Source organism: Hipposideros armiger, unplaced genomic scaffold (genome assembly GCF_001890085.2).
Source record: "Hipposideros armiger isolate ML-2016 unplaced genomic scaffold, ASM189008v1 scaffold_226, whole genome shotgun sequence".
Classification (NCBI taxonomy): Eukaryota; Metazoa; Chordata; class Mammalia; order Chiroptera; family Hipposideridae; genus Hipposideros; species Hipposideros armiger.
In genome coordinates, this window is record NW_017731576.1 from 2,017,767 (window position 1) to 2,031,474 (window position 13,708).

The window sequence follows — 13,708 nt, forward strand, 5'->3', positions numbered from 1 at the left end:
AAAGGAAGGAATGGTTGTCCAAATCGTTTTGAGGAAATATTCCTCAGGTCTCCAGTATTTCTGTCCTGTATTCCAAGCACCTAGGTGTCCAAGCTAGAAACCTGGGAGTCATCACGGACTTACCCCTATTACCCCTTCCCTCACTCCCCCACACACTTATCAACTACCACGTCCTTTTATTTCAACCATTTGCCCCTTTCCATCTCCCACTGCCAGTATCCATGCTGAGGCCCGTAGTTGGATTTTTGCTTAATATTTTTGAAAAACACATCTGATCACATCACTGTCCATGTTAAAATTCCTCTGGAGTAGGCGAAAGTCCAGGCTTCCTAACCTAACATAAAAGCGACTCTAGGATCTGATCCTACATGCCCATGCCCACTTCTCTTATGAACCCAGCACTTGTAATTGCTCAAATATTCCATGCACTCTCACACCAGGCATTTGTATGTGTGACTCTCTAGACCAGCGGTTCTCAACCTTCCTAATGCTGCGACCCCTTAGTACAGTTCCTCATGTTGTGACCCCCAACCATAAAATTATTTTCGTTGCTACTCTATAACTGTAATTTTGCTACTGTTATGAATCGTAATGTAAGTATCTTTTTGTTTTCCGATGGTGTTAGGCGACCCCTGTGAAAGGGTCGTTCGACCCCCAAAGGGGTCGCGACCCACAGGTTGAGAACCGCTGCTCTAGACCCACAGCAACCTTCTTTCCTACTTCCCCTTTTCAGGAATCTCATTGGCCACCTGTTTCCTTCCAGGACACCCTGTGCTTATTACTGCTGTCGTGGCTGTCGCACAGGAGTATAGCCTTATTGGTGTAGCTCTCTTATTAGACTATAAGCTTCTTAGCACAAAACTCCTTCTTATTTTCTTTGTATCCCAGGTATCCTCAAGGCCAGACACAGTACCTGGCATATAATTAACATTCAATAAGTGATTAAGGAAGGAAAACAAGAAATTTTGGAGACTAATTGGATATAGAGAATAAAGAAGAGAAATAAGTTTAAAATACTTCAAAATTTCAAACCCAGATAACTCAGGATGGTACCAGCATTAACAAAAGTAGATGTCCATAAATGTGGTTTTTGATATTTTGACCTTGCTGTCGGAGTGTAGTATCCAAATGGAAATGCCCAGCAATTGGACATTGGATGTGAGGAATTCTTGAAGCTCAAAGACTTACTATGGTATTCCTTTTTGTTTAAGCCTGATCCTTCGAAGTCTAATTTCAAAAGCCCCATCTCAGGTTGGCCCTAAATATGTCTGCCACCCTGGCCAAACAGAAATTCACATGTCACGGGGTGCATAGTGGTCCTCTTTGGCTAGTGGGTAGCTCTGGAGTTCTGGCCCCTGGTGTTCTGGGCTAACCCCGAATGGACATTCTCCTTCAAGTGTATTGTTACCTGCATTAATGCAGTTGTCTCTGGAGGCTCAGCCCCAGAAGCATTCTACAAAAATGATATACCTTCTTGTTGTTGAGCTTTTACTTGGATGTCCCTTTGACAAAATTGTAATAAGAGCATGGAAAAAATTAGTGTTTTTTTGTTTGTTTGTTTTTTTTAAGCTGAGCCATCCTGCCACCTGTTGGCAGCTCAGCGGCTGCTCAGCTCGGGCCGGGAAAAAATTGGTGTTTTTAATTGTTGAAAAGAGAACACTTGATTCTTGATCTCAATGGCCTTCAGGTCAGACTGAAATTACCAGCTGTTGACATTGTAGTCGTTGTTCACAGTAGCCAGTCTTCCTAAGCAGCTGTTTCTTTATACAGGTTGCTGAATAACCATCATGATGATGCCTCCAAGTTTATCTGTCTTCTAGCAAAGCCCAGCTGCAGCTCTCTAGAACAGGAGGATTTTATCCCTTTACTTCAGGTAATTTTCATTTCCTTTTCAAGATGGGTATATTCTTAGAGTTTTGGAGATTTTTTAAGTTTTTTTACATACAAAGTATGTCAGTTGAGATACACAGATCTAGAGGTCAGATTCCTAAAAGAGTGGTTTTCAAGCTTGTTTTACTAGCACAATCCTTTCGTTAAATGGAAATTAATACAGAACCCATAGTATAAAACAGATAAAACAGCGCTACTCCCACTGAAGCAGAAGCAAGGAGTCGCTCAGCCCCCCTCACCCACCCACCCACAGCAATCACTGAAGCACATTCTGAAGCCAGGCATGTAGTCTAGTTGACCTTTATTAAGGTCAAAGAGAAAGAGGTCTCTAACAGAAAGAGCCCACTTGGAGAGGATTATATCTAGGCCTTCTGATGAGAGTCAGTTACATGCCAACACTGGCTCTGTTTTAACTTCATAGCCTGATATATTGCTTGTTAATATTCTTAATTTCATGTCTTAATTTCATTTCCTAAGCAAATCATAAATTCCTGAAACAAAGTTCTGACTTTCATTTCTGTTGAATGCACATCTTTGTTTTAGTTTTTCCAATAAATCCTTGTTACTATTAGTGAGGATGCCCGAAGAAAGGCAGAAAAATACACTGACATAGTTGTTTTTTCTAAAATTGTATTCATGGCTGTCATCATTTTTTAAAAAGAGTTTTGTTGACATACATCATAAACACACAAAAAAACCCCACACAAATCACAAGTGCACCAATCAATGAGTTTTCACAACATGAGCACATCTCTGTAGCTAGCACCAGACCAAGAAACAAAACATTACCAGTACCCCCAAAGCCACTCATGCTCCCTCCTAGTCACTGCCAACCTAGGGTAACCACTCCTGACTTCTAACACACGACATAGATTTTTAATGATAGTAACAATTTTTCGGGTTCAGAATATGAAGTTTGGCTTTGATTTATGTTCAGGGTCTTCGAGCTTGTCTTCAATTTGCATGATGGCCTTGATTATTCTTAGATAATCATCTGCTAGATGTTGAAAAAGTACTCATGAGAATGATTCTTAATAATTGTTTTTACATGTAATCAAGACCATTATATGTAATATTGTCCAATGTTACATATTCCTATTTATATTTTGTGAAATCACAAGTATTAGAACTATATTGCTAATAAAACATTCAGTTCTAATACCAGTTCTCTATCCACCCCTTACCCTCACCCCCTTGATCCATTCTTGGTTCTGCCTTGACTCTTAAAAACTGTATCTTTTTCTGACTAGCGTCTGGTTGAGTCTGAACAATGAATAGCACTGCCAGAGATAGGAGGGCAGAGGAGAGAGAAGTTGGCATTTCTTCTCCTCTCTGTGCTTCAGCACAGTAACCACATCTCTCTGTAATACAGCTTCTGCTTCTCCACAGTTCTTGAACTTACTGGGCTCCCATCACTCTGTTCCTCCCCTTGTTCCTTTCGCCCTGGGGATTGTAACACATCCTTCTGTTGCTCATCCCCGGTGCCTCACCATTCCCTTGTTTGTTCTCCATAACCTGCCCATGGCTCTACACATAGTCCCTTCATAAAAGGTTTATATGGGTGAATTCTTTTTCTGTGGGGATCTTACCTGACTTTCATCAGAAGCTTTAATAAAATTTTCACCAAGAGTATAAATTAAGCCTATACCAAGATAATTACAAACAAATAACAACAAAACTATAATTTTGAGTTAGTGGACATTTATATTTCCTTCCCTTAAATTTAAGGAGAAATTTTATTTTTATTCAAGAAGTGGACTTCTGGAGTCTTCTGGTAAGAGGTGACAGACTAAATAAATACATTCTCCTCCCATTATTTTTTGAAACTCCTCTTAAGTTAAAATATAGAAATTAAAAAGGAATAAACCTATGAAAGCCAATGGGATAGTGAAGAACAGAGGAGAAAAAAAGTCAATGTATATGAGATTTCAGTATTTCTTGAAGATAGAAAGTAGAAACAGGCTAAGGAAACCACAGCCCAGAACAAGGAGCTGTGTATGGGCTGCAGAAGAGAAATGTACTACTCTGTGTCACGCTGCTCATCCCAGAGAGGCTGTAAAGTCGGGGTTGGCAGATCTGATGAGAACTGTTAGAAATGGGGATTCATTGAAGGTTGGTATACAGAAAAATTCACCAGTTGACTTCTTACCTGGCATTGTGAAGTATAGCCTGGCATTTACTCATAAGCATAAACAAACTAACAAAACAAACAATAAAACATGTTAAGACACATTCCAAAAAAGGACAAGCCTAGGTAGTATCTGACCAGTACTCCTCAAAACTGTCAAGGTCATCAAAAGCAAGGAAAATCTGCAAAACTGTCATAGCTGAAGGAAGCCTAAGGGAGCATGACAACTGAATGTAACATGGGATCCTGGATAGAATACTGGAACAGATAAAAGCCATTAGATAAAAACTAAGGAAATATGAATAAAGCATCACCTTTAATAGTAATATGTTGATATTAATGTATTATAACTAATGCTAATATAAGGTATTAAAAATAGGGGAAACTGGATGCAGGGTATATGGGAATTCTATAACTATCTTCTCAATTTTTGTGTAAATCTAAAATAGTTCTAAAAATTAAATTCTTTTAAAAAAAGAATTATTATATTCAGAAAGATTATAAACAAGCATAGAATATTATGAAAACAGAATGCTAATCCAAAAAAAGCTGTTAGAATTTTTAAATGTAGTTACTAAAATTAAAAATTTCAACATAAGTCCTGGAAACTAAAGTTAAGGATATCTCTGGAATGCTCATGCATGCACATGCACACACATGAGGGAGAGAAAGAGACAGAGACAGAAGAGACATAGGGGACCAATTCAAGAATTTCAGCATCTAACTAACTGGAGTTTGGGAAGAAAGAAGGGGCAAAATGGAGAGAAGGAAATCATCAAAGAAATAATACAGGATGGAGAGAATTAGAGAGACTGGATGAGAGGCTGGGTCCAAAGAACAGGAACCCAATGGGATCCCTTGAAATTTCTGTTTTCCTCCTTGGAGGAAACACAACACACCTGTGTAACCAGCAGCTGATCAAAAACAGAGTGTGATCCTTCCACCCCAACCTCTCATGCTCCCTCTAGTCACTGCCCACAGAATGAAATAAATACAGAACACTAGTCTTTTGGTTGAAAGGAGCCACTGAGTGGGAAGCATAATGAATAATAATTTTTAAAAGGGCATACATAGGGTCCGGCCGAGTGGCGCGTTGGTTAAGAGCTGGCTTGGGATGCCAGCTCTGAGCAGCAGGACCCCAGTTCGGATCCCACATGAGGGCCAATGACACTGCCCTCTACAGCTAAGATGGTGAACAACAGCTCGACCTGGAGCTGGGCTGCCATGAGTCGCCAGCGATGGCATAGGCTGCAGTGGAGCTGCAGTGGGCTGCCATGAGCTACCGTGAGTGGCCGGCAGCCAGCGTGAGCTGCCAAGAGTCACCATGAGCGGCGATCCAGAGGCTGGTGACTGATCATTCAGGAAGAGCGCAATTATAATACCAACATGGGCCAGTGAAGCGATGTCCTCCACAACTAGATTGAAGAACAAAAGGACAGCTATTGTCTGTTCCCCTTCCCCGATTCCCCAACGCTCTTTCCCTCCCCCAATTCACCAATAAAATCTTAAAAATAATAAAAATAAAAAGGGCACACATAAACATGTCCTCCCGAAATTTTAGGAAAACACTGTGAAGAGATGATATTTAAAGCTTCCAGAGAGAAAGAAAGATCACCTTAATAGGAACAAGAATTGGGATGCTATTAGATTCTCATTGGCAACTCTGGGGAAATGGATTTGAACTCAGAATTTGACATCCTGCCAAGTTATCAATTCAATATGAAGACGTTATAATGAAGACATTTAAAAACTCAGAAAGTTGACCTCCTGTTTTCCTAGAGTTACAGTAGCCCCCCCACCCCCACTTTTTCCGGTTTCATTTTCCAAAGTTTCAGTTAGCTGCCATCAACCACAGTCCAAACATATTAAATGGAAAATTCCAAAAACAATAAATTCGTAAGTTTTAAATTCTGCTCCATTCTCAGTAGCGTGATAAAGTCTTGTGCCATCCCACCCTGGATGTGAATCTTCTCTTTGTCCAGCGTATCCATGCTATATATGTTAGACCTGCCCACTAGTCACTTAGTAGCCATTTTGATTATCAGATCGACTGTTGTGGTATTGCAATGCTTGTATTCAAGTAACTCTTACTTTACTTAATAATGGCCTCAAAGCCATTCACATAACTTTTATTACAGTATATTGTTATAATTGTTCTATTTTATTATTGTTGTTAATCTGTTACTTGCCTAATTTATAAAGTAAACTTTATTGGGCTGGCCGAGTGGCTCAGTTGGTTAAGAGCTCACTCAAGAGTTTGAGCTCTGAGCAATAGCTGTTCGATGCCCAGCCCAATATGAGCAGCCGCTGAGCTGCCAACAGGTGGCAGGATGGCTCAGCTTAAAAATAAATAAATAAATAAAGTAAACTTTATTATATATATATATATATACATATATATATATATAATATGTATATAACATATTACATATAATATATATATGAAAAAACATAGTATATATAGGGTTCAGTACTATCCATGGTTTCAGGCATCCACTGGGGGTCTTGAAATGTATTACCTGCAGATAGTGGGGGATTACTGTATTTGAGTATATACTACAGCAAATTAAGCAAATCAAGAAAGAGATCCGGGAAACAGTGGATTCAATTCAGAGAAGCAGTGAAGGGAAATCCTAGGATGGCAACTGAAGAGCTGCCACTCCAGAATAGAGAAGGTGATGGGATTTCTCTGTGAAGGAGTTCTCCATACAGGGGAGTGGAAGGGAGAGAGTGAGTCCATGCAATAATTGTTATATTTGAGAAAAGGGAAACTAGAGGGTATGATGAAGGCACAGCATTCAACAAGTTAAAGAAAAGCAATCAGATACTCCAAGAAAAATGAAAAAACTGTGTAAGAGTCCTGCTCTAAATACACATGAAGCAAACTGAAATATGACAGATTATAAACAACTGATGGAGAGTAAGAGAAGAAAGTCTATTTAATCTCAATGCCTGGAACATTCTATTCTGAATGCCCCAAGGGACATTGGACGTTGGACAATAAGAAATAAAATGCATTCCTTATGTACTTCTTTACCTACCATTCACCACTATTTATAGAGTCAAAAGGTTGTAAAATATTTTAGTGTATAACATCTTAAACTATTGAAAATTTTATTGTGGTTACAAAACAGTACTTAAACAACTCAAACAATGTAAAAGTCAACATATTGCCAACAAAATGTAAAGGGGAAAAAAGCGTGAGAAACGGAAATAAGGATAGAAGTGCTATTATCATCATCCCATGTAAAAGGAAATAAAGGCACTAAGATGAGTAGAGTGAAAATTAAATGTATAAATACGTTATTTTCCATTTACAAGGATAACCAATACAAGAACTACCCCACAGAAAAGCACCAGGCCCAGGTAGTTTCACAAGGGAATTCTACCACACTCTCAAAGACCAGACAGGTAGTCCTAATGCTCAATAAATTTTTCAGAGAATTGAAAAGGAAGGAAAACTCCATAGCTTCTTTTATGAAATAAGTATAACACTGATACCTAAACCAGGTAAAGACAGTACAAAAAATGGAAACAACAAATGTATATAATTCATGATTAATGATAAAAAGTAATAAATATTACCAAACAGAATTTACAGAAACTAGTGGGATTTATTCCAGGAGGGCAAGGTTGGCTCAGTATTAGGATCTATATATATCATATATCATAGCTAAGAAAAAAAATCATGATTATCTCAATAGATGCTGAAAAAAACCTGACAAAATTTAACATCCATTTATAAAAAAAAACCTCCCAAAATAATAGGTATTTGAGATACTTACATGAATATATAAACAGAGGGTACCAAAAAATGCATATACATTTTAAGAAAGGAAAAAACTGTATTTAAATTGTCGTACTCAATATATACCAATAACAAAGGATGAATACAAGTCATGTGTATACATTTCTTTGGCATCCCCAGTGCCAAAAAACACACAGACGCATACACACACAGAGGCACGCGCGCGCACACACACCTTAGTGCTAAAGCCAGTACCTTATTTAACAGGAAAAATTAGAGGCATTTCCACTAAGATCAGAAACAAGGTGAGGATGCCCAAATCCGCACTACTGTTCTAATATTGAGCTAATTATACAAGAGAAAACAATTAGAGGCATAAGAACGAATGCCTCTAAGATTGAATGAAAGAAGTAAAAATATCTATTCGTAAATGACATGACAGTAAACCTGGAAACCCAAGAGAATCCATGATAAAACTAACTCAAACAATAAAAGAATTCAATAAAGTAGGAGGAAAGAAAATTAACATAAAAAATCAACAGATCTTCCATTTCTGACCAAGATGGAGTAACAGGGACTGGATTTACCTTCCCATCTGAAACAACAAAAAACATCAAGTAGGAAATACGAAGCAATGGTTTTCAAGATGCTGGACATCTAACAACAAATGATAGTGGTTCCTGAGCAACAGAAAACAAAGTGAGCCGTATAATTGTCGCAGCTTATTGCCTTGAGAGAGTTTTCAAGCCACAGTATGAAGATAAGGACCCTAGGCAAGTCCAATGGACTCCCTGAGTTTAGGAAACAGAGCTTAGAGTCTAGGAGGACCACGGTAGCTAGAATTCTCAGGTCAGAGTACTGGAGAGGAGAGAATTGCAAAGAGAGAAAATGCCAGAGATCTTCAGTACTCCTCCATATTCAGCAGAGTACTGATCAGTGACTGTATATGAGGAAAGTAACCAAAGCTGAAGAAAGAGCTATCCAAGATTAAAGGGAACAGTACCTGTGGGTCACCCAGGGCCAGTAACAGTATCTGTCCCTACCAGTCAGACTGGAAAACCTCATAATATATAGGACTTGGGGTAGAGTAGTCAAAGGAGTCTTGCCTTAGTAGTGAGAAATAATTAGCCCTACATTAAACACTGCTAGATCCTGACTAACAAATCTAAAAAGCAAGACCTAAAAGGATAAAAGGATTTCAAAATAACTTAGCATCCCAGAACATAGCTTGAGAATATTTGTAAGAATATAAGAATACCCAGTACTCAACAAGGTAAAATTCATAATGGCTGGTGTCATCAGGCATGCAAAGAAGCAGAAAAATACAGTCGATAATAAAGAGAAAAATGAAGCAATCAAAACTGATACAACTGGGCCGGCCGAGTGGCGCATTAAGAGCTGGCTTGGGACGCCAGAGGGCCCCGGTTCGGATCACACATATGAAGGCCAGTGACACTGTCCTCTACAGCTAAGATGCTGAACAGCAGCTCAACCTGGAGCTGGGCTGCTGTGAGTCACTGGCAACGGCGTAGGCTGCAGCCCCTGCTGCAGTGGGTTGCCATGAGCTACCGTGTGTAGCCAGCAGCCAGCGTGAGCAGCCAGCAGCTGCTGTGAGCCGCCGTCCAGAAGCCGGCGACTGATCTGCCTCCCCGGGAAGAGCGCAATGATGGTGCCAACTTGAGCCAGTGAAGCAACGTCCTCCAGAACTAGACTGAAGAACAAAACAACAGCAACTTGTCTGTTCCCCTTCCCCCAATTCCCCAGGGCTGTACCAATAAAAAAATCTTTAATAAAAAAATCTTTAAAAAAAAAAACAACTGATACAACTGACACAGATGTTAGAATTAGCAAACAAGTCCTTTAAAACAGATATCATAACAATATTTTTGAAGACAGAGATTGAATTTGTAGAGATAAAAACTAAGATGTCTGGGGTGAAAAATACACCGGATTGGATTAATGACAGATTAAACATTACAAATGAAATTAGTGCACTTGAAGACATAGAAAACTAACTATACAAAATAAGGCAGGAGGACACAAAGGAAAAATTAATGAAAAATGAAAAAGGCATCAGTGAGCTGTGGGACCTACCACATTTATAAAATATGCAACCTAACATATTTATAAAATAATTTGTTAGGTCTTTGTCCCTGGTTCCTAGGACAGAACTTCTAAACCCTTGGAATTTCCCAAATGATAGGACTGTCTTTGTTTTTCATGGTGGGCTCCTGGGACCATGCTTGAGTTTATGCTAATGAAGTGAGTCATGGTGGGCCCCTAGATAGTTTCAGGATGGGTGCTTGCCATGCCAAAAAGGACCAACCATGTGATTAGAGGTTGGGGCTTTCAGCCAGGTGATATTAACCTGACCTTCAAGGAGGGGAGGGAACATGGAGATTGAATGCAATCATGTGGCCAATGATTTGATCAATTATGCCTACATAATGAAACGCAATAAAAAACTGCACACTGACACTCAATTGAGCTTCCCTGGTTAATGATGCACAGTTATGTGCTGGGAGGATGACTGTGTCCTGAGGACACAGAAGCTCCACATTTGGAAACTTCCCAGACATTGCCTTATGTGTCTCTTATTTGGCTGGTCCTGAGTTGTATCCTTCATAATACAGTAGTAATTATAATTACTTTCTTCAGTTCTGTATGTCGTTTGTGCACATTGTTCAAGTTGAAGGAATAGTGGAAACCCCCAAATTTAAACGAATAGTCAGAAGCATAGGTGGCCTGAGAACTCCATAATAACAACTGATGTCTGATATGAGAGGAGTCTTGTGGAGGACTGTGCCCTTAACCTGTGAAATCTGCGCTAAGTCTGGATAGTTTGTGCTGGAATTGCATTGCAGGGGAACAGAAAAATTATTTGAAGAGATAATGGCCCAAATTTTTCTATACTTGATAAAAACTATAAACTCACAAACCCAAGATGTTCAATAAGCTCAAGCACAAGAAACACAAAACTATACCAAGGCACATCAAAATGAAATGGCTCTAAACCAGTAATAAACAGAAAGTTTGAGGAAGCAGCCAGAGGAAATAGTCACATTTCATAGAGTGGAACAAAGATAGAGATGACAGCAGATATCACGTTGGAAACAGTCTAAACCAGAAGACAATGGAACAACGTCTTTAAAGTACTGAAAGAAAAGAACTGTCAACCTAGAATACTATACCAGTGAAAATATCTTTCAAAAATGAAGGTGAATTAAAGCTTTTTTTGGACACAAAAGCTGAAAGAAATCATCACCAGCAGAAATGCACTACAAGAAATGTTTTTCTGTTTAGGCAAGGAAGAAAATAATACCAGATGGAAATACAAATCTATGCAAAGGAATGAAGAGCTCCAGAAATGGTAATTACGTGGATAAATGTGATTTTTTTAGTATTCAAATCCCTTTAGAAGACAACTCCTTAAACAAAACTATCAGTAATGTATTGTTGTGTTTATAACATGTTTAAGTACAATTTCACAGCAATAGCATAAAGGCTGGGAAAAGAGAAAAAGAAGTACTATCCTATTTTTTGGTTCACATATAATCCATGAATAGTATAACATCACTTGAAAGTAGATTGTAGTAAGTTAAAGATGTATTCTTTAACCTCTGATGCAACCACTAAAATAACAGAGTTATAGCTAGTAATCCAAAAAAGGAAACAAAATGAGAGAATCATTAAAAACAAACAAAAAAAACCCTCAGTTAACCCAAAAAGAGGCAGAAAAGGAAGGGGGAAAAAAAGAATAAAGAATGATTGGACAGATAGCAAGATGATAGGTGTAAACCTAACCATATGAATATTCACATTAAACATAAGTAGTATGATTACCCCCAAAAGGCAAAGATAAGACAAAAACAGCAAGACCCAAATATATGCTGCCTGAAAGAAAATGTGCTTTATTTATAAAGGCACAGGTAGGTTAAAAGTAAAAGGAGAGAAAAAGATACACCATGATAACAGTAATCGAAAGAAAGCTCTTACAAATGAATGGAAAACAAATAAACAGATTGGAAGATGTACTGTTGTTAAATGCCCATACTACCCGGAGCAGTCTACATATCAGTGCAATCTCAATCAAAATCCCTGTGGTCCCCTTCCCTAAGCCTCTGGCGACCATCATTGTATCCTCTGCTTCTATGAATTTGACTGTTTTAGATATAAGTGGAATCGTGGAGATGATGTTCAATGGGTGTAAAGTTCCATTCATGCACAATAAATAAGTTCTAGAGATCTGCTATACAGTAGTGCCTATAGTTAATAATGTTGTATTATGCAGTTAAAAATTTATTAAAAGGTAGATCTTAAGTTACGTACTCTTACCAAAAATAAAAGCACAGGGAAATCTTTGGAATTGATGGATATATCTATTACCTGGATTGTGGTAATAATTTCCTGGGTGTATGCATATGTTAAAACTCATCAAATTGTACACCGTAAATATGTGCAATTTTTTGTATATCAGTCATACCTAATAAAACTGTTTAAAAATAACAGTGTATTTTTTTTGCGGAAACAGATAAAACAATCCTAAAATTCATATGGAATTTCAAAGGCCCTGGAATAGCCAAAACAATCCTGAGACAGGAAAACAAACCTGGAAGCCTCAAACTTTCTGACTTCAAAAATATACTACAAAGCCACAGCAACAAAACAGTATGCTACTGGCATAAAGACAAACATATAGACCAATGGAACAGAATAGAAAGCCCATATGATCAAATGATCTTCAACATGGATGTCAGGAGTACACAGTGAGGAAAACTGGATATCCACATGCAAAAAAATAAGTTACATCCTTATCTTAATGATATATAAAAATTAACTCAAAATGGATAAAGACCTAAAACTATAAAACTCCTAGAAGAACACATCAGGGAAAGCTTCATGACTTTGGATTTGGCAGTGATTTCATGGATATAGTACCAGAAGCATAGACAACAAAAGCAAAATTAGACAAATGGGACTACATCAAACTTAGAAACTTCTGAACAGCAAAGGAAACAGTGAAAGCCAGCCTACAGAATGGAAAAAATATTTGTAAAGGTATCTAATAAGGAGTTAATATCCAGATTATATAAAGAACTCCTATGATTCAATAACGACAAATAACCTGATTATATTTTTTAAGTCTTGGAAGATTGTATGTTTTTAGGAATTTATCCATTTCTTCCAGATTGCCCAGTTTGTTAGCATGTAATTGTTTGTAATATTTTCTTATAACCCTTTGTATTTCTGTAGTGGCAGTTGTTACTTCTCTTTCATTTCTGGTTTTCTTTGAGTCCTCTCTTTTTTAAAAAAAGGAAATTCTGTCACATGCAACAACATGGATGAACCTTGAAGACATTATGCTAGGTGAAAGAAGCCAGTCACAAAAGACAAATACTGTGTGATTCCACCTATATGAGGTATCTAAAGTAGCCAACTCATAGAGCTGGAAAGAAAAATTGTGGTTGCCAGGGATTGGGCTGGGCTGGGGTGGGGTGGGGTGTTGTTTAGTCGATGTAGAGCTTCAGTCATGCAGCACTGGGGAGCTGGGATCTCGGGATCTGTTGCACAACAGTGTGCAAGTGGTTGACAGTATTGTACTGTACAACTGGAAGTTGTTGGGAGGATGAATTTTATGTTTTGGGTTTTTTTAACCATTAAAAGAAAAGAAAGCTGGGTAGCTTTATTAATATCAGACAAAAGAGTTTTTACAGGAAAAAATATTGCTAGGGAATAATAAAAGGATCAATTCAGGATATAACAATTTTAAATGTTTATGAACCTAATAACATACCTTCAAAATGTGTGAAGCAAAATCTGATAGAACTACAAAGATAAATTCACAATTATAGTTGTAGATTTCCATGTGCTGCTGTCAAGAATGAATAGAGAGAAATTAAATAAGGCTATAGAACAATTGAACAACACTATCAAGCAACATT

The 13,708-nt window shown here is 38.0% G+C and overlaps 1 protein-coding gene across 5 annotated transcripts in view; it reads left to right on the forward strand.

Moving 5' to 3' along the window:
• PPP2R3A (protein phosphatase 2 regulatory subunit B''alpha) overlaps positions 1-13,708 on the forward strand; it is a 155,852-nt gene that overhangs the window by 64,936 nt on the left and 77,208 nt on the right. For all 5 annotated transcript variants that reach the window (XM_019654587.1, XM_019654584.1, XM_019654586.1 and 2 more), the window contains one exon: positions 1,771-1,873. In XM_019654587.1, coding sequence (XP_019510132.1) covers positions 1,771-1,873 — 103 coding nt within the window. The remainder of the gene's footprint in view (positions 1-1,770; positions 1,874-13,708) is intronic.